Source organism: Somniosus microcephalus, chromosome 19 (genome assembly GCF_052327205.1).
Source record: "Somniosus microcephalus isolate GS21.2 chromosome 19, FLI_Smic_1.0, whole genome shotgun sequence".
NCBI lineage: Eukaryota > Metazoa > Chordata > Chondrichthyes > Squaliformes > Somniosidae > Somniosus > Somniosus microcephalus.
The window spans coordinates 68,829,750-68,851,808 of record NC_141005.1 but is presented as its reverse complement, the minus strand read 5'-3'; the positions used below and the strand labels follow the sequence as shown (position 1 = coordinate 68,851,808).

Below are 22,059 nucleotides of genomic sequence, written 5' to 3'. Positions count from 1 at the left end.
ACAAAGGAATGAGCAGTCTGATGATGGGGCTACTCCAGGAAGGAGCAGTCTGGTGATAGACTACTCCAGGAAGGAGCAGTCTGGTGATGGGACTACTCCAGGAAGGAGCAGTCTGGTGATAGACTACTCCAGGAAGGAGCAGTCTGGTGATGGGGCTACTCCAGGAAGGAGCAGTCTGGTGATGGGACTACTCCAGGAAGGAGCAGTCTGGTGATGGGGCTACTCCAGGAAGGAGCAGTCTGGTGATAGGACTACTCCAGGAAGGAGCACTCTGGTGATGGGACTACTCCAGGAAGGAGCAGTCTGGTGATAGACTACTCCAGGAAGGAGCAGTCTGGTGATGGGACTACTCCAGGAAGGAGTGCTTCTGAGCTATCGGGTGACATCAAAATTCAATGAAAAGGTGACCGTACATTCTGTTTTTGATTTAGGCTCCCTGGTTGGTCATGTGACTCTTCGGCTGTTGAAACCTGCGTGCAGTTTGGATGAAGCTTGGTGTCAGGAGGAACTTCTAACTGCTACCGCCCGTGCTGTGTGTCTACTGCGTTCCCGTACTGTGCCCAACCGTGCTGGCAAAGTTGAGGCTGGTATGTCGTTCAACTGAAGTGAAATTACATCTTATATAGACATAGGAACATAGAAGAAAAGAGCAGGAGTAGGCCATTCGGCCCTTCGAGCCTGTTCCGCCATTCGATGAGATCATGGCTGATCATCCAAATTCAGTACCCTGTCCCTGCTTTCTCCCCATATCCCTTGATCCCTTTAGCCTTAAGAAATATATCTAACTCCTTCTTGAATATATTTAATGAATTGGCCTCCACTGCCCTCTGTGGTAGAGAATTCCACAGGTTCACCACTCTCTGGGTGAAGAAATTCCTCATCTCTGTCCTAAATGGCTTACCCCTTATCTTTAGACTGTGACTCCTGGTTCTGGACTCCTCTGCCATCGGGAACATCCTTCCTGCATCTAGTCTGTCTAGTCCTGTTAGAATTTTATAAGTTTCAATGAGATCCCCTCTCATTCTTCTAAACTCCAGTGAACATAAGCCCAATCGACCCAATCTCTCCTCATACGTCATTCCTGCCATCCCAGGTATCAGTCTGGTGAATCTTTGCTGCACTCTCTCCATGGCAAGAACATCCTTCCTCAGATATGGTGACCAAAACTGCACACAATACTCAAGGTGTGGTCTCACCAAGGCCCTGTACAACTGCAACAAGACATCCTTGCTCCTGTACTCAAACCCTCTCGCTATGAAGGCCAACATACCATTTGCCGCCTTAACCGCCTGCTGCAACTGCATGCTTACCTCCAGCGACTGGTGCACAAGGACACCCAGGTCTCATTGCACTTCCCCTTCTCCCAATCTATTGCCGTTCAGATAATAACCTGCCTTCCTGTTTTTGGCACCAAAGTGGGTAACCTCGCATTTATCCACATTATACTGCATCTGCCCAATCACCCAACCTGTCCAAATCACACTGGAGTTTCTCGGCATCCTCCTCACAGCACACACGCCGACCCAGCTTTGTGTTGTCTGCAAACTTGGAGATATTACATCTAGTTCCCTCGTCTAGATCATTAATATATATTGTGAATAGCTGGGGTCCAAGGACCGATCCCTGCGGTACCCCACTAGTCACTGCCTGCCACTCGGAAAAAGACCCGTTTACTCCAACTCTTTGCTTCCTGTCTGCCAACCAGTTCTCTATCCAAGTCCGTACCTTACCCCCAATCCCATGTGCTTTAACTTTACACGCTAATCTCTTATGTGGGACCTTATCGAACGCCTTCTGGAAGTCCAAATACACCACATCCACTGGTTCTCCCTTATCTATTCTACCAGTTACATCCTCAAAAAATTCCAGTAGATTAGTCAAGCACGATTTACCTTTTGTAAACCCATGTTGACTTTGTCCGATCCTGTCACTGTTTACCAAGTGCTCTGCTATTGCATCTTTTGTAATGGACTCTAGCATTTTCCCCACTACCGATGTCAGGCTTACCGGTCTATAATTCCCCATTTTCTCTCTACCACCTTTTTTAAATAGTGGGGTTACATTAGCTACTCTCCAATCCATGGGAACTGTGCCAGAGTCTATAGAATTTTGGAAGATGACCAGCAATGCACCTACTATTTCTAAGGCCACTTCCTTAAGTACCCTATGATGTAGATTATCAGGCCCTAGGCATTTATCGGCCTTCAATCCCGTCAATTTCCCGAAGACCATTTCCCGACAAATACTGATTTCATTTAGTTCCTCCCGCTCATTAGACCCTATGTTTCCCAACATCTCTGGGAGGTTATTTGTGTCTTCCTTTGTGAAGACAGAACCAAAGTATGTATTTAATTGGTCAGCCATTTCTTTGTTCCCCATTATAAATGCTCCTGATTCTGACTGCAAGGGACCTACGCTTGACTTCACCCATCTTTTTCTCTTCACATATATCTATAGAAACTTTTACAGTCAGTTTTTATGTTCCCTGCAATACTCTATTTTCCCCCTCTTAATTAATCCTTTTGTCCTCCTTTGCTGAATCCTAAACTGCTCCCAATCCTCAGGTTTGCTGCTTTTTCTGGCCAATTTATATGTCCTCTCCTTGGATCTTATGCTGTCCCTAATTTCCCTTGTTAGCCACGGTTGCGCCACCTTTTTTGTTTTATTTTTATGCCAGACAGGCATGAACAAATTCTGTCGTTCATCCATGCGATCTTTAAATGTTTGCCATTGCCTATCCACCGCCAACCCTTTAAGTAACGTTCCCCAACCCATCCTAGCCAACTCGTGCCTCATACCATCGTAGTTTCCTTTATTTAAATTCAGGACCCTAGTCTCTGAGTCAACTACTTCACTCTCCTATCTTAATGAAGAATTCGATCATATTATGATCGCTCCTCCCCAAGGGGCCTCGCACAACAAGATTGCTAATCAATCCTTTCTCATTACATAATACCCAGTCTAAGATGACCTGATCTCTAGTTGGTTCTTCGACATATTGGTCCAGGAAACCATCCCGTATACATTCTAGGAATTCCTCCTCCACAGTATTGTTATTAATTTGGTTAGCCCAATCTATATGTAGATTAAAGTCACCCATGATAACTGCTGTGCCCTTATTGCACGCGTCTCTAATTTCTTGTTTAATGCCATCCCCAACCTCAGCATTACTGTTTGGAGTCTGTATACCACTCCCACTAACGTTTTCTCCCCCTTGGTATTTCTCAGCTTTACCCATACAGATTCCACATCATCAGAGCTAATATCCTTCCTTACTATTGTGTTAATCTCCTCTGTAACCAGCAATGCTACCCCACCTCTTTTTCCATTTTTGCCTGTCCTTCCTGAATATTGAATACCCCTGGATGTTGAATTCCCAGCCTTGGTCACCCTGGAGCCATGTCTCCGTAATCCCAATTATATCATATCCGTTTACATCTATTTGCGCAGCTAATTCATCCACCTTATTACGAATGCTCCTCGCATTAAGACACAAAGCCTTCAGGCTTGTTTTTTTAACACTCTTAGTCCTTTTGGAATTATTATTTACCGTGACCCTATCATGTTCCTTGTGGTAATCACTCAATAAGTAGGAAGTTCAAGTTCTGAGGGAACTCAAATCTTTGTTTAAAAATCCTAATTATAAAAATCTGTGATGAATAAATGTACCTCTTCCCTCATTAATGTCTAAATTGTCTACTTGCAGAGCTGTACAATATGGAGTTAAGAATTTTTGCGCTGTTTACAACATTTTGATTTCTTTTTAAGCATCTTTAGCATGTGTTGATTTGTTTCCCATTTTCATTGAGTTGCTGTGACATTATTTCTTTGCTCATGTTTGACTTGCTGGTTGCCTGAAGTAATTCCGTTGTGTTTCTGGTTGGAGTTGAGATTCTGGAAGGCTTGGTTCGAGTACTGCAGCGAGTATTGCTATATTGTTTTGTTGTCTCTTACAGATGTACAACCCCTGACGGCTCCTGCCTTTGCTTATTGCTTTCCCCTGTTGAAGACGGTCTTGACGGACACTATAAATGACAATGAAGAAAAGGAGGGTATGCTGATTCAGGCACTTCAAACGATCAACGAACATGCTCAGCTCAGATCAGCAACTGACGACTCTCAGTTGATTGATGAGGTAATTTTTGTGCTTTTTTTCTAATTTATAAAAAGATAATACATAGGTATATTTTGTAAAGCCACTATCCGGTTTTGTCATGACATTCAGCAGGAGAATGCACTGGCACATTCAGGGCTGTTAATATGGCTGTGCACACTTTGGAAACTGGAGTTGTTTGACAAGATGATGAAGGGAATAGATTTGTGTTGCATTTGACAGTTTGTTCCAATTACAGGAAACTTTGGATTATCTGGAGGTTAACTGTCCGGAATGCTCAAGCCACCGGCAAAAATCAGGAGCCATTTCGTTAGGTTTTTTTTCTTTTCGTTGCTTTTTTCTCAACAGTCAAGCTCTGCAAGGTCTTGCTGAAGCTGTTGCTAAGCTACAGAGATGCTTGCAAGGTACGGCTGACTGTTTAGAAGCTGTTGCTAAGCAACGGGGTTTGTTGCCAGATACGGAGCTCAAAATCTCCATATGTTTCAACATTAGCGCTGGTGTGTCCGGCAGTTTTGAGGGAACGGCAACAGCTCGGTCCCGTCGGTGCCGGATAGCACAAAGTTTCCTGTAAGTAGGTTAGGGAGGACCAGGGGTCACAAGTTGTGTAAGGTCAGATCTAGGTTAGATGTCAGGAGGTGGTTCTTTTCCCAGAGAATAGTGAACCTCTGGAACAGGCTGCTGTCTCGTCTCGTGCAGTAGATGCTGATTCGCTGAATTCCTTCAAGCGAGAGATGGACTGGTTTCTGGCTGGGGCGGAGATCACCTCTTACAGAAGGTAGGTGCTGCAAGGGAATTCCGTGCCAGAGAGATCTCTTGGACTAGTTTCGATTGCCTGGATGGGTCAGAGAGGAATTTCCCGGATTTTTTCCCCCAAATTGACCTTTTTTTTAAAACTGGTTTTTCGCCTCTCCCAGGAGATCACATGGTTTCGGTGGGGTGGAGTGTATATATTGTGATACACAAGGTATCACAATTGTGTGGGACAGGCTCGATGGACCAGAGAGTCTTTACCTGAACGTCATTGTTCGTCAGTTCCTGAGGCTTGGTTCAGGGTCCCGTGTACTTGCAGGATAGGGTTACAGCTCTTGGGGTGCTGGGGATGGGGGGGGTGGAGTCCTTAGTTTGTGGTCCCACTCTGTCCTTGTGCCAGGAAAGAGCTCCAAACTACATGGTACCTCTCAAGTTCTGAGTGGAGTCCATGCACCACAGATGTTTCACCCACCTGTTTGTGGTATTACTTTACCACATTGGAGGGGTGCACCTTTTGAAGCTAGCAGTTAAATTGCAGGAGGGGCTCACTCTCCAGTAGGCAGGCCCTGCAGGTGAGGGCTTGGGTGTGCAGGGATTGCCAGGCCTGTTGTGCGCTCTCTGGCTTTTCTGACTGCTTCCACGAATGTTGCTCTCCTGGCCACAGTACCTCCAGCATTCACTACCCCCCACACCTAGTGAGGAGTGAAATCTTTGGGGTGCACTGCACTCTGTTGTAGTATCTTGAACTGGCCGTTGTATATTATGCTGTTTGTGAAAGAAAGAACTTGGATTTATATAGCGCCTTTCACGACCTCGGGATGTTCCAAATATGCTTTACAGCCGGTGAAGTACTTTTAAAGTGTAGTCACTGTTGTAATGTAAGAAACGAGGCAACCAAGTTGCGCACAGCAAGCTCCCAAAAACAGCAGTGAGATAATGACCACAATTTATTTTTTTGCTGTTGGCTGAAAGGTAAATATTGGTCAGGACACTGGGGAAAATGCTCAGCTCTTCTTCCAGTACTGCCGTGGGATCTTTTACAGGCACTTGAGAGGGCAGACGGGGTATCCGAAAGACGTGAGGGTTCTGATTCCATGCCCCCCTCCATTCCTTGTGTTAGCTGGCAGCCTAGGTCTGTTTTCAGCTTGCGTTGTCCCTTGTCTGGCAGACAAACCTAATGCAAAGTGTGGAAATTGGTTTACTGGTTGGTCTGTTGGGGAGTGTGGCCACAGTTCCAGTAGAATGTGGCCAGGTCCTGGAGGAAGTGTTTAATTTAGAGTAAGTGGAGCAGGTCACGCTGGGTGAGGCAGAAGTTGTTTGCCAATCATTGGAAGGACACAATCTGGCTTCTTCTGAAGAATTGACCTAGCCTAGTAATGCCACTCTCATGGCAGGTTTAGATTCCACACATAATGAATGCAACTGGGACGTCTCTGTTGTGCCATAGGAAAGTGTCAGTAGGCCCTGAGGGATTTTCAATGAGATGCAGACCTCTTTCCCGGATGACAGTGTTTTTATTATGAGGTGTTTATGACCTGCTCTAGGGATCTATGGAGGGCAGGTTGTATCTTGGGTTGGCTGATGTGCCCTGAACTCCAATCCCAGCCATGTGTTGTGGGGGCATGCCAGATTTCAAGCCATGATTGCCTGAAGTTGGACTGCCCAATAGTAATGCCAGAAGTTGGGAATGCAGAATCCTTCAGGTTTGGGGAGCTTGAAGGTGTTTGGGGCATATTTGCAGTTTCCTGCCTCGAGGAACTTAGAGATGTGCCTGTCTCAGAATTTTGGGCTGAGACCCTGACTAGAAGCATCTGAAAGCGAGAAGTTGAAGGAGTAGATTCATTTTTATTGTTTGTCCACAGCAGCAATATGTGTTGGCTGTTCTAGATGTCTGTGTCCACTGGTATGCTGGCCAGTGTGGAGGGCTTCCTTAGCATAGATCGGTGAATTCGAAGGTTACATTTACACCTCAGTATTTACAACCCGAATCTGACCCAGTCTGGTGATTAGGACCTTGACACGTCACTTGTACTCGGGGATGCGGGACTATAAAATGAAATGGGGCTGGGGTTTTTGTCCTTTTTGTTAATGTGACTGTGGCTGTCCTGAAAGTCCTTGGACAGAGTTCCATTTCTTAATGTGGTGGAAGAATTTCACCAGAAGTGATACCCGGTTGGCGAAATAAAGCCTTGTAGAATTGGGTTGAGGAGCTGTCCAGGTCAGGGGTCTTCCAAGATTGAACTCTTTCTATTTCTGTTTGGCTCACTTTGGCTGAGATTGGAAGGTCTAGTGATTGTGCCTCCTCTTGGTTTTGAGTGAGTTGGGTTAGAGGAAAGGCAGTGAGGTGGTTGCATGTTTCCTGTATGGTGCCCTCGGACTGGGCTGAGACTGTCCAAACTCATTTCACTTACGGGGCGAGATGACTTTTGTCCCATCAGTCTGAGCCAATTCAATCTCCAAGCTAGTTGTGTGGGGAGCAAGTGAAAGAGGTCAAAGGAAGGAGTGGGTTGATGAGGGGTGGGGGGAAGAGAGCAAAGAGTGACTGGAAGCAAGATGAGCAGGGAAAAGTTAAATCTAAAACAGAAATGGCAAAGAAAAGCATGCTGAGGAGTAAGGGACTCCAGGAGGAGAAGGAAGATAAGAGTCTTATGGGGAAAAAGAAAAAGACAACGTTTTATTGGAACTTTAATGCATGCTGGATGGGACATTAGTGAATGTTAGCAAATGAACAGATGGCACAATTTGAGTGCAAGATGCGCTGGAGAAGCTGTGACATCAGCTGTGGCAGTGTGCCAGGGCTTGCTGGGTGCCACAGAGCCCCACAAGAGCCCATCCATTGTGGGCGAGGCACAGGACTAGGCTTCAGCCTGCAGTGTGGTGTACATACTCACCGACGGTGCAGGCAGTCAGGGCCGGGCACCCTTTACTACTGGGAGTGCCCCAATGCAGGGTCCAAAACAACACAAGTGCCAGTGCAGCCCATGGCCCAAGCTCGCGACCGCTGGACATTCACTAATCGCGATTGAAGTGTTAGATTGGTGAAGTGCTGTTAATTGAAACGTCGTTGTTTTGACAGAATGGCCCCGAGCTGCTGCCACGGATGGAGATGCTACTGCTGCTGACCAGGGTCATGGCCACAGGCGCACCGCGACTCCAGGTAAAATCTACACCTTATTCCTTCTGTGGGGCACAGGATGAGAGTTTTCTGCTCTGTATTTGGTGATTCTGTGCATTTTAATTGTATTATCAATGGAGGTTTTTTTGTCCTCTTGTAGAAGAGTTTCCGTAGTTTATTTCACCAAGTTTGTTTTTTTGAGGGGGGGGAGATTTCTTGTTGCCTCGCGCTGGTCTCCGTGAAGGTCGTTTTGTTCTTGCAGGTTAAGTTTGTTGATCAGGGCCTTTGGTGGCTGACTGAATTACCCTGGACCTTGGCTGGTGCCAGCGCACAGACTTGCTGTAGAGTGCTAATGGTTCATAGAAGAAAAATAGGAGCAGGAGTAGGCCATTTGGCCCTTCAAGCCTGCTCCGCCATTCAATATGATCATGGCTGATCCTCTATCTCAATACCATATTCCCGCTCTCTCCCCATACCCCTTGATGCCTTTTGTGCCTAGAAATCTATTCAGTGACTTGGCCTGCACAGCCTTCTGCGGTAGAGAATTCCACAATGGCTCCAACTGTCTCCATCCACTCCTGATCTGTATCCAATGATATCGCACACGCTAACTCGCGTTCATCCTCTTCCACCTGGGCTGCTGGTGTGGACAGTTGCCACTCCAGCACAATCTGCTTGGGCTTCCGTTTCTTCTCTGCCCGCTGTTGGGGGAAGTTTTCTTTAACGCAGTACACAACAGGCAACTGCGTTGCTTGTGATTGTTATCCTTGGTGGAGATTAGAGTTGGGAAGAAAGAACTAACTTGCATTTATACAGCGCCTTTCGTGACTTCCGGACTTGCCAAAGCGCTTTGTAGCCAATGAAGTGCTTTTGAAGTTTAGTCATGGAATCATCAAATCTTGCAGCACAGAAGGAGGCCATTCGGCCTGTCGTGCCTGAGCTGGCTGTTTGAAAGAGCTGTCCAATTTAGTCCCACCCCAGCTTTTACCCCATAACCCTGCGAATTAGTCCTCTTCAAGTTCATGTCCAAAAGTCACTGTTGTAATGTAGAAATCACAGGAGTCAATTTACGCACAAGGTCCCACAAAAAGTAGTGAGATAAATGACCAGATAATTTCAGTGATGATGGTTGATGGATAAATATTGGCCAGGGCATCGGGAAGAACTTCCCTGCTGTTCTTCGAATAGTGCCTTGGGACCTTTTACCTCCAGCTGAGCGGGCAGATGAGACCTCTGTTTAACTCATCCAAAAGACAGCACTTGTGACAGTGCAGCACTCCCTCAGTATTGCCCTGAAGTGTCAGCCTAGATTGTGTGTTCCGATCCCCTGGAGTCAGGCTTGAATCCATGACCTTCTCACTCGGAGATTGAGAGCCCTGCCGCCAAGCTAAGGGAGCAGTCTGCATGGATATTAGTTTTGGAAGTTTTTTAGTCATCGTTTTGTGTAAAATGAGTAACTTGATTCCCAATCGCAGAGGTTCCTGGCTGCAGCGAAGCAGCAAGTAGAATTTGGATTACCGGTTATTGTGAAATACTAAAATTATATATCTCTTTTCTAGGTGCTGGCTTCAAATACGCTGACATCTTTGTGCGCCAGCAGCAGTGGGGAGGAAGGATGTGCATACGCTGAACAGGAGGAGGTTGATGTCCTGTTGCAGGCTTTGCTGTCGCCATGTTCTGCAGTGCGAGATGCTGCTCTAAGGGTAAAGAAACTTCCATAAATATTTTCTGTCAATTAACAGGGGATTACTGGTGGAGAGCAGGCTTGCTACATTAGTTCCTGGTCCCCCAATACATCAAATTTAAAATTCTCATCCTTGTGTTCAAATCCCAACATGGCCTCACTCCTCCCTATCTCTAACATTTATAGAGCGCCTTTAATGTAGAAAAACGCCCCGACGCACTTCATAAAGGCATATTTTGTTTGTTTTTTAAGAAGCTACCTAGCCAAAGGAGGAGACATTAGGAGTGGACACCAAAAGCTTGGTCACCAGATGGATTTGAAGGAGAGTCTTTATAGGAAGGTGGAGAGGCCGAGAGGTTACAGGAAGGAATTCCAGAGCGTGGGGCCTAGATGGCTGAAGATACAACCGCCAATGTGGGGGGGATGGGCAGATGCACAAGAGGCCTGAGTCATTTTCGTATGAGAGTTTAAGCGAATGAGGAAGAATGCTAGATCACTGGCCTTGGGTTTACTTTTCTGTTTTCCCCAGTCTTTGAAGTTGAAGCTCTATATGCAGAGATTCTTCCTGATCTTGCACCCACCACTGTTTCTCATCCCCACCTGCTCTGATTTGGAGGCATTTTTCTTCTACTGTTGTATGTTTAATGCATTCACAACTGAGTGCTAGATTCTGTGTTTGTAGTATTAGGAGCATGGTCCAGAACAAGGCCTCAGAGAACAGAATGAGGGAGGATCGCCCAATACGTGCATGCTGTTGAGTCCCTGGGTGTCTTTCCTCTGGCAATTTTTTGGGATCGACCAGATGAACTGCAGAGAAAGAGAGGACTTGCATTTATATAGCGCCTTCCACTGCCCCCGGACATCCCAAAGCGTCTTGCAGCCAATTAAGTACTTTTTAAAGTGTAGCCACTTTTCTAATGTAGGAAACATGGCAGCCAATTGGCACACAGCAAGGTCCCACAAGCAGCACTGATAATGACCAGGTGATCTGTTTTAGTGGTGTTGGTTGCGTGATATTGGTCAGGACACCGGAAAGAACGCCCCTGCTCTTCTTTGAAGTAGTGCCATTGGATCTTTTACGTCCAAATGAGAGGGCAGATTCTCAGACTCCTCCGACAGTGCAGCACTCCCTCAGTACTGCACTGGAGTGTCACCCTAGATTTTGTGCTCTGGTCTCTGGGGTGGGACTTGAACCCACACTTTCTGACACTGATGCGTGAGTGCTACTACCACTGAGCCACGGCTGACACCTTTTCTGGTCCTGTACTTTCTGTTTTCGCGTGATGGATGTTGAATTTCTCTCTAAGTGTGAGGCAGGCTGTATAGATGACTTAAGTTATCTCTGGCTGTTTTGCAGGGTTTGATGGAGATGAACATGGTTTTGCCTACCCCAGACAGTGATGAGAAGAACGGACTGAACCTATTGCGCAGACTGTGGGTTTCCCAGTTTGATGTGGATGAGGAGAGCAGACTGCAGGCTAAAAAGTAAGGAACCAGTTTGTTGGTGAACTATTGCGACATTTAACAATTTTTTTAGGAGGCCTTAAAGGAGTGTAGCCCGATATTTCCTCATTAAATGCTAGATGGTGTATCTTTGCTAGTTAAAGATAAAAAGGCTAACCAGGCTCTAACATGATTGAGAGTTCTAGTTAATGGCCCAGAAATTCGGGTCGGGGGCTTCCCGCGGGTGCAAGCCCCCGACCTACACTTACATATCGCGCTGACATTTGAAGACTGGGCCTGCGTGGATTTCTGGTCTGTGGCCCGGTTCAGCTCCCAGCGCGCTGTGCTTGCGTGATCCAGCGGCGTACTTAGTGCGATGAGCCGGCTGGGATCACGTGAGCGCTGGGCAACCAATGGGAGTTTACAAAAGTCCATTCATGAGTTAGACACAAGACCTGTCAAACTCATGAAAAGTCCGGGCGCCCAAAACACTACTTAAACTTTAAATAAAAGTTTAAAAAAAACATTCCAATAATTAAATTAACTATTAATAACTTTAAAAAACTAATTTAAACAATTATTCAAATTTATGCCAAAACACTTTTTTCAAGAAATCGGGTCCAAAAATACACTTACCTTACTGTAAATTCTTTAAAAATAATAAACCTGTGGGGGGAAAAAATTCCAACTTTAATTATTAGACCACTTACCTTATAAAGCTGAGTCCTTACGTCTGCTTTTTACATTCGTAAAAAGTGGAGGCCTTCACGCACGGACAAACCTGTCAAAAAAAACGAAGTTCAGCGCGTACACGCTGCATCAAACGTCGCTAGGGAACCACCTCTTAACCCCTTGGTTCAGAGGAGAGGAAATGCCGGTTTTCCGCGCATGCGCTGTGCATGCTGAAATCCGGCACTTCCAACGGGCCCTGCGTGAGTACCCCGTCCGTACTCACGCGTTGGGACCGGAATTACTGGGCCAATGTCTCAAACCAATTTAATATCTAACCTTCAGATTATTGAGAAGTCATTGCATTTGAAACATTATGGTTAACATGTAGTGGTTATTTTTAACCTCGATACTTTTGTGCCTTCAGTTGTCTGCCACTGTAGTCTTCTGTACACTGGTTTTATTGCATGTAAAAGACTTGTGATCCAGAAAAGCATTCGATATGTTAGTATAAGTATAGTGATTAGGTTTCTGAAATTTTTATATCTAACTTGCAGATGTGTCTAGAGTGTAAACATTACGTAAAGAACAAAATGCAGTGTGCAATAATAGTGTGGCACTGAGTCATGCACACCAAGAACTCCCACAATTGATTTCAGATCTGTGCTGGGTTAGCTTACTGAGGGCGCTGCAATAGACCTCGGCATCCCTGGGCTAGGGAGGAATAAATCGGAGTTTCTGCTCCTGATCACTGTCTAGTGACTTGTGCTGGAAAGTGTGCACAAGTAGACAGTGGGTAAGGGCAGGATTGGGCTTTGCTGTGATGCTTCCCATGGCTGAATGTCCTGCCAATACTCGGTCAAAGCTCACACCTGAAGTTTGGCCACGGGCGAGGTACTGGAGGGTGTCATCTGGCTGGAGTTGATGCCTTTAGAAGCGGATTAAATTGCCCCCCAAAAAATGATGCTGCTAAAGAGCCTCCTTGCGTCTGATTAACTACATCTTGGGGCTCACCTCACTGCCTGACTAACTCTGCTCTCCTATAATTTTTTTTAATTTTTAGGTTGTGGGACACTATGGGGCTGGAGCTGCAGCCAAATCTCTGCTCACTGCTGATTAAGGATGTGATATACCACGAGGAAGCAATACGCCAAGCAGGAGCAGAAGCGTTGTCTAATGCCGTGGCACAGTATCAGCCCCAGGCTGCCGAAGTGATGGCCAAGCTGATTGAAATTTACCAGGAGAAACTTTACGTAAGTTCATTTTGGCAAAGTGTGGGGAAAAGAATGTTGTGGGTTTTTGGGCAAATTTAGAAGCGAAGGTTGCTGGATTTTCTTCAGTGCTTCATGGGGTATGGAAAGGAAATGAGCGGGGCAATTGACTTCGATGTGTGGCTAGTTCAATGGGACGTGCAGAAGGGAATTGACTTTCTTGGGTAGAAGGAGCTTATGTAGGAGGGGTGGTTTGCACAAAGCCAGAACGAGGTGCTGGTGCAAAGCATAATTGGGAGAGGGAAGCATATCAATGAGTAAACATTTGTGGCCAGTCATGAGACAGAAGGATCAAGGTAAAGAAGGAAATGTAAGATCTAGGTGTTGAAGGATAAGTTTAAATGTTTTATGTTAATTCCCAATACTGTTTCCATAAACATTTAGAATTAGAGAAACATGGAGCTAGTTGAAGTATCGATATTAGTATCGTAGAAACATGGTTGCAAGCGGAAGCTGAACAAAAGAAGGAATTAAGATTTAACGCTTCACAAAGGTAGATTAAGACTTGTCACTGCAGTAGTGCAGAGGTCTAAAGTTGTGGGAGCTTTTTATTGTCAAGATCAGACAGCAGTGCACGCAAGTTTCTAGTTCTGTAGAATACAGAGGGAAAACTATTTGTTCGGAAGCTCTCTTTTTCCCCTCATTCTTTCTCGCCCTTGTTCTTTCTTTTGCTCTCGTTATTTTCTTTGTGTGGCATTCAGTTGCTGGTAATTGCTGATAAATCTAATTTTGTTTTGTTCAGAGGCCACCTCCAGTGTTGGATGCCCTTGGTCGAGTAATATCTGAATCTCCGCCTGACCAGTGGGAAGCCAGGTACTGTAGCAGAGGATTTGATGGTGAAAGCTGACTGAACTGCAGTGCTGTTTTTCTCCTCCTTCTCTCCTTCCTCCCCTTCTTGACTCCTCCTGTCACCTAACCCTAGGAGCTCAAACTGAGCTGGAATATTTTTAATAATTCTTGGGATGGGAGCGTCGCAGGCAAGGCCAGCATTTTTGTTGCCCTTGAGAAGGTGGTGGTGAGCCACCTTACATAAGAATTAGGAGCAGGAGTAGGCCATACGGCCCCTCGAGCCTGCTCCGCCATTCAATAAGATCATGGCTGATCTTCAACCTCAACTCCACTTTTGCGCCTGATCACCATATCCCTTGATTCCCCTAGAGTCCAAAAATCTATCCACCTCAGCCTTGAATATACTCAAAGACTCAGCATCTACAGCCCTTTGGGGCAGAGAATTTCAAAGATTCACAACCCTCTGAGTGAAGAAATTCCTCCTCATCTCAGTCTTAAATGGCCGACCCCTTATCCTGAGACTATGCCCCCTAGTTCTAAACTCTCCAGCCAGGGGAAGCAACCTCTCAGCATCTACCCCGTCAATCCCCCTCTATGTTTCAATGAGATCACCTCTCACTCTTCTAAACTCCAGAGAGTATAGGCTCAATCTCTCCTCATAAGACAACCCTTTCATCCCAGGGATCAATCTAGTGAACCTTTGTTGCACTGCCTCTAAGGCAGATCCTCAGATAAAGAGACCAAAACTGTGCACAGTACTCCAGGTGTGGTCTCGCCAAAGCCCTGTACAATTGTAGTAAGACTTCCTTACTCTTGTACTCCTTCTTGAACCACTGCAGTGACGGTGCTCCTTCAGTGCTATTAGGGAGGGTGTTCCAGGATTTTGACCCAGTGACGATGAAGGACCAGCGACATATTTCCAAGTTAGGATGGTGTGTGACTTGAAGGGGAACTTGGAGGTGATGGTGTTCCCTTAGTGCGAGATTCCCTCCAGTACCTCATCTAAATGGCCATTCTCGTGTGACCAAGGTAGTGACTGTGGATAAGATATTTGACTGGAGAGGGGACTTGATGCTGAGCCAAATCCTCACCAGAGTCCATACACGTGCACACTTTCCAGCAGGGTCAATGGACATGTTCAGGAGTAGGCTGACTTCTCCCTAAACCTGAGGGGTTGATGGCCATTTTTGGCATTCCAGCTGCTTCCCTTCTACGAGACCAACCAACACAACACAAGACAATAAAACCTTGGACCCTCTGGCCTGTGTGGCTTAGTTCTGCACCGGTTACATTTATCCACTAGGCTTTCAGGGGAGGTGTGCAGTTTTATTTAAAATGCTTTGACAGTAATTGAATATTTGGGAGAATGCATGTGTGGAGAGAGTTTAATGTAGTTTATAATGAAAAAGCTCCTTCTTTTGAAGGTGTGGGATTGCTCTGGCTTTGAACAAACTTTCCCAGTATCTCGATGGATCGCAGGTCAAGCTGCTGTTCCAGTTCTTTGTACCGGAAGCCTTGAACGACCGTCACCCTGAAGTCCGGAAGTGCATGTTGGATGCCGCTCTGTCTGCACTGAACACCCATGGAAAGGTAGGTCCGCCTGTTCTCCAAAGTAGGGTTGCAAAATTCCGAGAATTTTTAAAAGAGGAAACTTTCCATGGGAATTTTCGGGAATTTAGAGTTTTTTTGCACACTGATGGTTTTTGTCTCTGACCCTTATATTATCTTTGTCATCAAAATAGACACACTGTTCCATACAAATAAAAACAGGCTTTCAAAACTTTATTTAGGTTTGAAATAAAGAATAGATTTGCCTTCCAAAGCTAGGCTTTATTAACTTTAAAATCAGCAGCATATCTTTCCACATCCAGTCCCAACTAAGCTAGAAAAGGACTGAATTTAAGGTAGCCACAACACATCATGTGATCATCAACTACCAATGAGATTACAACACATATCCCAAGGCAGTTAACAAACAACGAATCACAATACTTTTACTAATCAAGGAATAATCACCACATTCACCCCTCCTTTTAAAATATACTCCAACCTAATAACTTTTACAATTAATTATTTACAACTAAACTATGCACGAGAATAAAACTATTTACATAACACAATACTAAATGAACAACAACAATAATAACATTACGCATAAGTATTAAGTATCTCTCGACTAAAACAATATACTATAATATTTCAACAATTTTTAAAACATTACTATCAATTTAAAAGTCCATTTTCAATCGGTCGACCGGATATCTTGTTCGTGTCGACCTTCTTAACCTTGGTGAAATTCCTTGCCCTCCCACGCCAGAAGGCACAGAAGTATCTTCAACAGGAAGGCTATCCATATCCCGATTCTCAACGGTTTCCGGATTAGAAATCCCCTCAGAAGATGAACTAGGACGGTCATAAACATCTATCAAAGGCTGACTAATGGAAGTATGATTATCTGCAATCGGATTGGAAATATTCGTAGTATCTGTAACAGCATCCATATTATCCGAATCATGACCATTATTAATATTCTCAGAAGAGGGCTGGCCCCCACAAGGAGCCAAGTCTTTAATTGAAACAGTACTTTCTTTCCCATCTTGGAATCGAATATGAGCATATTGGGAATTTGCCTCCAACAGCTCCACCTCCTCCACCAAGGGGTCATATTTTGACAATCTAACATGACGTCGAAGCAACACAGGTCCCTGCATAGTAAGCCATGAAGGTACCGAATATCCCGTAGTAGATCTCCGCGGATAGTTAAAGAGCCTTTCATGGGGGGTCACATTAGTAGCCGTTGAAAGCAATGATCTAATGGAATGCAGGGCATCAGGCAGCACCATTTCCCACTGTGTATTCTTAAGGTTCCGGGATGTCAACGCCAACATAACTGCCTTCCAAATCACCCCATTGTATCGTTCACACTGTCCATTACCCTGGGGATTATACGGGGTAGTTCTACTAGTAGAAATTCCCCGACTCTGAAGGTATTCCTTCAACTGGGAAGACATAAAAGAACTTCCCTGATCCGAATGGATATACGCAGGCATCCCAAAGATGACAAAAAGTTGAGTCAAACATTTAATAACTGTAGCAGCTGATACATCTGCACAAGGAAAAGCAAAAGGGAACCTTGAAAACTCGTCCACAACAGTAAATATATATCGGTTTTGAGTAGTTGAAGGAAGAGGTCCCTTAAAATCAACACTTAAACGTTCAAAAGGAGAAGTAGCCTTTATAAGATGAGCTCGTTGAGGCTTAAAGAAATTCGGTTTACACCGAGCACAGATAGAACATGATGAAGTCATCCGCTTGACGTCTTCAACTGAAAAAGGCAAGTTCTTACTGCGTACAAAGTGTATCATCCTCGTAACCCCAGGATGACATAAGGCATTGTGAAGATTAATAAGCGTATCTCCGTGAATCACAGAACAATAAGCCCTCGACAGTGCATCAGCAGCAACATTATCCTTCCCCGGACGATAAACTATGTCAAAATGGTAACATGCCAACTCAATCCTCCATCTCATTATTTTATCATTTTTGATCTTTCCAAAATGTTTAACATCAAACATAAAGGACACAGATTTTTGATCAGTTACCAACGTGAAATGTCGCCCCGATAAATAACGTCTCCATTTACGCAATGCTTCTACTATTGCGTATGCCTCTTTTTCTATTGAGGAATGTCTTTTTTCACTATTATTCAAAGTACGTGAGAAAAAGGCCACAGGTCTTCCATTTTGGTTCAAAGTAGCCCCAATTGCAAAATCCGAAGCATCCGTCTCAATCACAAAGGGAACCTGCTCATCAATGGAATGCACAACTGCTCCTAAAATATCCTTTTTAAAATTCTCAAAACATGTCCTGGCCTCCCATGATAGAGGATATGTCGTAACCCGAATAAGAGGCCGGATCTTCTGTGAAAAATTTGCAATCCAATTAGAATAATAAGAAAACAGTCCAACAACTCGTTGCAAAGCCTTAGAATTAGTAGGACAAGGTAAATCGATCAATGGTCGCAGACGTTCTGGATCTGGTTTAATCTTATTTCCCGAAATAATATACCCCAATAGATTTACTTCAGTAGTCGAAAAGATACATTTCTCTTTGTTAAAAGTTAAACCAACTTTCCGCAGCTTGAAGGAATCTTTTTAAATTAGAATCATGCTCCACCCTTGATTTGCCACACACTGTGATGTCATCTAAGTATGAAAAGGTGTCAGAGAGGGAGTTATCACTTATAAAAGCATCCATTGCCCGTTGAAAACAAGCAACACCATTAGTAACACCAAATGGTATTCGGCAAAACTGATACAGCTTTCCACCAGCCTCAAAGGCCGTATATGGTTGATCCTTCTTAACAATAGGAATCTGATGATAAGCACTCTTTAAATCAATAGTGCTAAAACTTTATACTGAGATACTTTATTGATAAGCTCATCAATCTTAGGCAAAGGGTACGCGTCTAATTGAGTATACCTATTAATAGTTTGGGAATAGTCTATCACCATTCGTTTCTTGTGTCTCATTAGTCGTGACAACTACCTGTGCTCGCCAAGGCGAACAACTAGGTTCAATGATTCCTTCCAATAAGAGACGTTGAACTTCAGAATTAATAAATTCTCTATCCTGACTACTATATCTTCTTGACTTGGTAGCAATTGGCTTACAATCCGACATCAAATTGGAAAAAAGTGATAATGGAGGAATAGATAAAGAGGTTAATCCACAAATAGATAAAGGTGGCTTAGTCCCTCCAAATGAAAGACTAAGAGACTCGTGTAACTGAAGCACACCATGTCCAATCAAAATATCCGCACAGAGATTAGGCAAAACAGATAGGCGTATATCAGTATACGTATTACCTAGAAGAATCATTTTCACAAAGCAACAACCAGCTATTTGTGAAGTAAGGGTCGTCTGAGCCATACACACCTGATACGTAACAGGCGAAATTTTCAAATGCTTCTCCTTCGCAAACTGAAGACTTACAAAACTCTGTACTGCCCGTATCTATAAGGGCCTTCACTTCCAACCCATTAACTTGAGCCGTAACTATAGCTTTGTTTAGGCCATGAGCAAATGCAGCAGAAATTGATGCAATAAACGCCCTATCTAAAGGCTGAATAGTCACAGAAGAGGTAGTGGAGGAAGACCCTCCCACACCAGGAGAAGGGAAGGTAATTAAACCTGATGATTTGCGCACACGTGCATAATGACCTCTCTTGCCGCATTTACTACACACAGCCTCCCGAGCAGGACACTTCAGACGAGGGTGCCGGATATTCCCACAAAAATAACACTTCTGAATCCTAGAGGCAACGGCCACCGAAGTAGAAACTGTTTCAAAATCTAGTAAACCACTCCCATTAAGTCCACATAATTCCTTTTCATCCGAAACTGCCAAAACCATAGTCGCAGGCCGATTAAAAAGAGCATAAGAATCCGAACTTCTCTGAGCCACATCCAATGTAGAAGCTTGCTCAAAAGCACTTTTAAGATCCAGAGTCTTATTTTCTAACAACCGCTGACGAATTGATCTAGACAGTAATCCATTAATAAAAGCATCCCGTACCGATTCGTCCTTATATTCTTCAGCCGTCACAGCCTTATAATTACAGTCAACACTAAGGCACCGAAGTGCTTGTAAATAAGTATCCAAAGATTCTCCCACCTGCTGCCTACGGGCAGATAGAAGATGACGTGCAAATACCTCATTCTTTGGTTTAACAAAAATCTTTTCCAATGTAGAAATAGCCTCTTCATAAGTTTTACAGTGCAAAATATATTTATATACATCCGGGTCAATGTAGTTGATCAGCATATTCAGCTTATTTAAAACCTCTTGATCCAACACGCCCAAAAAGTTTTTAAATGTACAATACCAATGTTTCCATTTATCATCCACTCCAGCAGAATTGGGGTCAGCCTTGAATCGTTCTGGTTGAAGATATCGCTCCATTCTAACATAAAGTTAATAAATTGAAATAAAGAATAGATTTGCCTTCCAAAGCTAGGCTTTATTAACTTTAAAATCAGCAGCATATCTTTCCACATCCAGTCCCAACTAAGCTAGAAAAGGACTGAATTTAAGGTAGCCACAACACATCGTGTGATCATCAACTACCAATGAGATTACAACACATATCCCAAGGCAGTTAACAAACAACGAATCACAATACTTTTACTAATCAAGGAATAATCACCACAAGGTTATAATTTTGAACTTTATTGAACCCCCACAAAAAAGACCCATCTAAAATAAAATAAGAAGAGCGTCAGCTTATTTAGCCTGTAATTTGTCCTTATTTTGTCCCTTTGAGTCTTCTGAGTTTTCTACTCATCATTGCTCCTCCGGATTCTCTGGCTCAGACGTGTCCATTTCCTCCTCTGTGTCACTGTCTAGCTGTGTGGTGGACACTTCTGTATCTGGCTCAATAAGTTGTAGGTTCACCCGGATAGCCACCAGTTTCTCCACTCTCTTGTTAGTCAGCCTGTTGCGCACCTTTGTATGCGTATTCCCAAAAAGTGACCAGTTTCGTTCAGAGGCCGCTGATGAAGGTGGGATTTGGAGTATTACCGATGCAATGGGTGACTGAGCCTTAGATGCACAAAGTCCCTTCCACCAGGTATGTGCACTGATATGCTTGCATGATTCCCATATCCCTCCAGCAAATAAGTAGACAAAGCATGTCTGGTGGGAGGATAGCATGTAGGGCGAATAACATTGAAAAATCTCTTCCAGTACACATTGGCTGTGAGCATGAGGGGTGAGCCTGTCACATATACAGCTCGAGCAAGGCACTTATCTGCATTCTTCTGGCTATGGTTATCCATTGTAGCAAAGAACCTTCTAAGTGGGCCAGGGGTTGCTGATGATAAGAAGCCTGATGCTGAATGTGAACCATCATCATCTTGAATGGAAGCAGAGGAACTCTGGGCTGACTGCTGTGAGCTTTGAGTGAAGTTGTTGCATTTGGATAAATGCTGCTGCATCTTTGTGGCATTCTTTACATATGGCTTTGTACAGTGTTTGCACATGTACACAGTCTTTCCATCTTTAATGCCTGGGGTAAAATGCTTCCACACATCCGACGGTAAACGTGGCATTGTTCTATGCAGAGAAATAAAGGGCATTCGTCTGTGTTGAACTGCGGTTGATCAGCACGATTGCAACAGGGTGAGTAAATTTTTCCTGATGCTCCATGGAATGGAAGCATGACCTGTGCACGCATGACACTACATCACCAATAGAGGGAGCTAATCGCTCATCCACTCATCCAACCAATCAGGACACATTTGTTCACAGTCACACACAAAACTTGTAATTATTAAAACAAGCCAAGTAAGAAGATAAACATATATTAAGAAATTCCTTAATAATTAAGATTCCATCTCTGTTAATAATTTTGAGAGAGGACCTGTGGGGGAAAAAAAATACCAAAAAAAAACAATATTATGCTAGCATGTGCTTTTTAGGGCAATATTCCCAAGCTAAACCTCCCGTGGAAAATTTCTGGAAATTTACCGGAAACTTTCCACCCCTTCGCAACCCTACTCCAAAGTAACCTTGGCTTTTCGTGGCTTGAGTCACACTGGATTCATTGCGTACAACCTTCATTGAATAATTAATTCCTGAGAAGTGACTGTCTAGACTCGCGCATCAAGAACGGGCATTTCCAAGGTGCTGTAGTCAGCCGTGGCTCAGTTGGTAGCACTCTTGTCTCTGAATCAGAAGGTTGTGGATTCAAGTCCCACTCCAGGGACCTGAGCACAACAATCTAGGCTGACACTCCAGTGCAGCACTGAAGGAGTGCTGCACTGTCGGAGGTGCCGTATTTCAGATGAGGCGTTCAAACGAGGACCCATCTGCCCCCTCGGGTGAATGTAAATGATCCCGTGGCACTATATGAACAAGAGCAGGGGGGCTCTGGCTGACACTTACCCCTCGGCCAACATCACTTCAAAAAGAAACTAATTATCTGGTCATTGTCACATTGCCGTTTGTGTGACCTTACTGTGCGCAAATTGGTTGCTGCCTTTCCCACTTCAAACGCGTTTAATTGGCTGTGAAGTGCTTTGGGATGTCGTGAGGTTGTGAAAAGGCACTATGTAAATGCAGCTCTGGCTGCATTCATTCAAGGAAATTGTCTGTCCTTGGGTTATTTCTAAGGAGTAGGAAGTAGCTCAGGTAATCCGGACAAGTGAGATACGAGTTCTA

At 44.3% G+C, this 22,059-nt stretch overlaps 1 protein-coding gene across 2 annotated transcripts in view; it reads left to right on the top strand.

The window, feature by feature from the left end:
* The window catches only part of gcn1 (GCN1 activator of EIF2AK4), a 114,767-nt gene that overhangs the window by 48,514 nt on the left and 44,194 nt on the right, over positions 1-22,059 (top strand). For both annotated transcript variants that reach the window (XM_085961998.1, XM_085961999.1), the window contains 8 exons: positions 432-587; positions 3,957-4,135; positions 7,941-8,021; positions 9,539-9,682; positions 11,021-11,148; positions 12,839-13,028; positions 13,789-13,859; positions 15,260-15,425. In XM_085961998.1, coding sequence (XP_085818124.1) covers positions 432-587; positions 3,957-4,135; positions 7,941-8,021; positions 9,539-9,682; positions 11,021-11,148; positions 12,839-13,028; positions 13,789-13,859; positions 15,260-15,425 — 1,115 coding nt within the window. The remainder of the gene's footprint in view (positions 1-431; positions 588-3,956; positions 4,136-7,940; positions 8,022-9,538; positions 9,683-11,020; positions 11,149-12,838; positions 13,029-13,788; positions 13,860-15,259; positions 15,426-22,059) is intronic.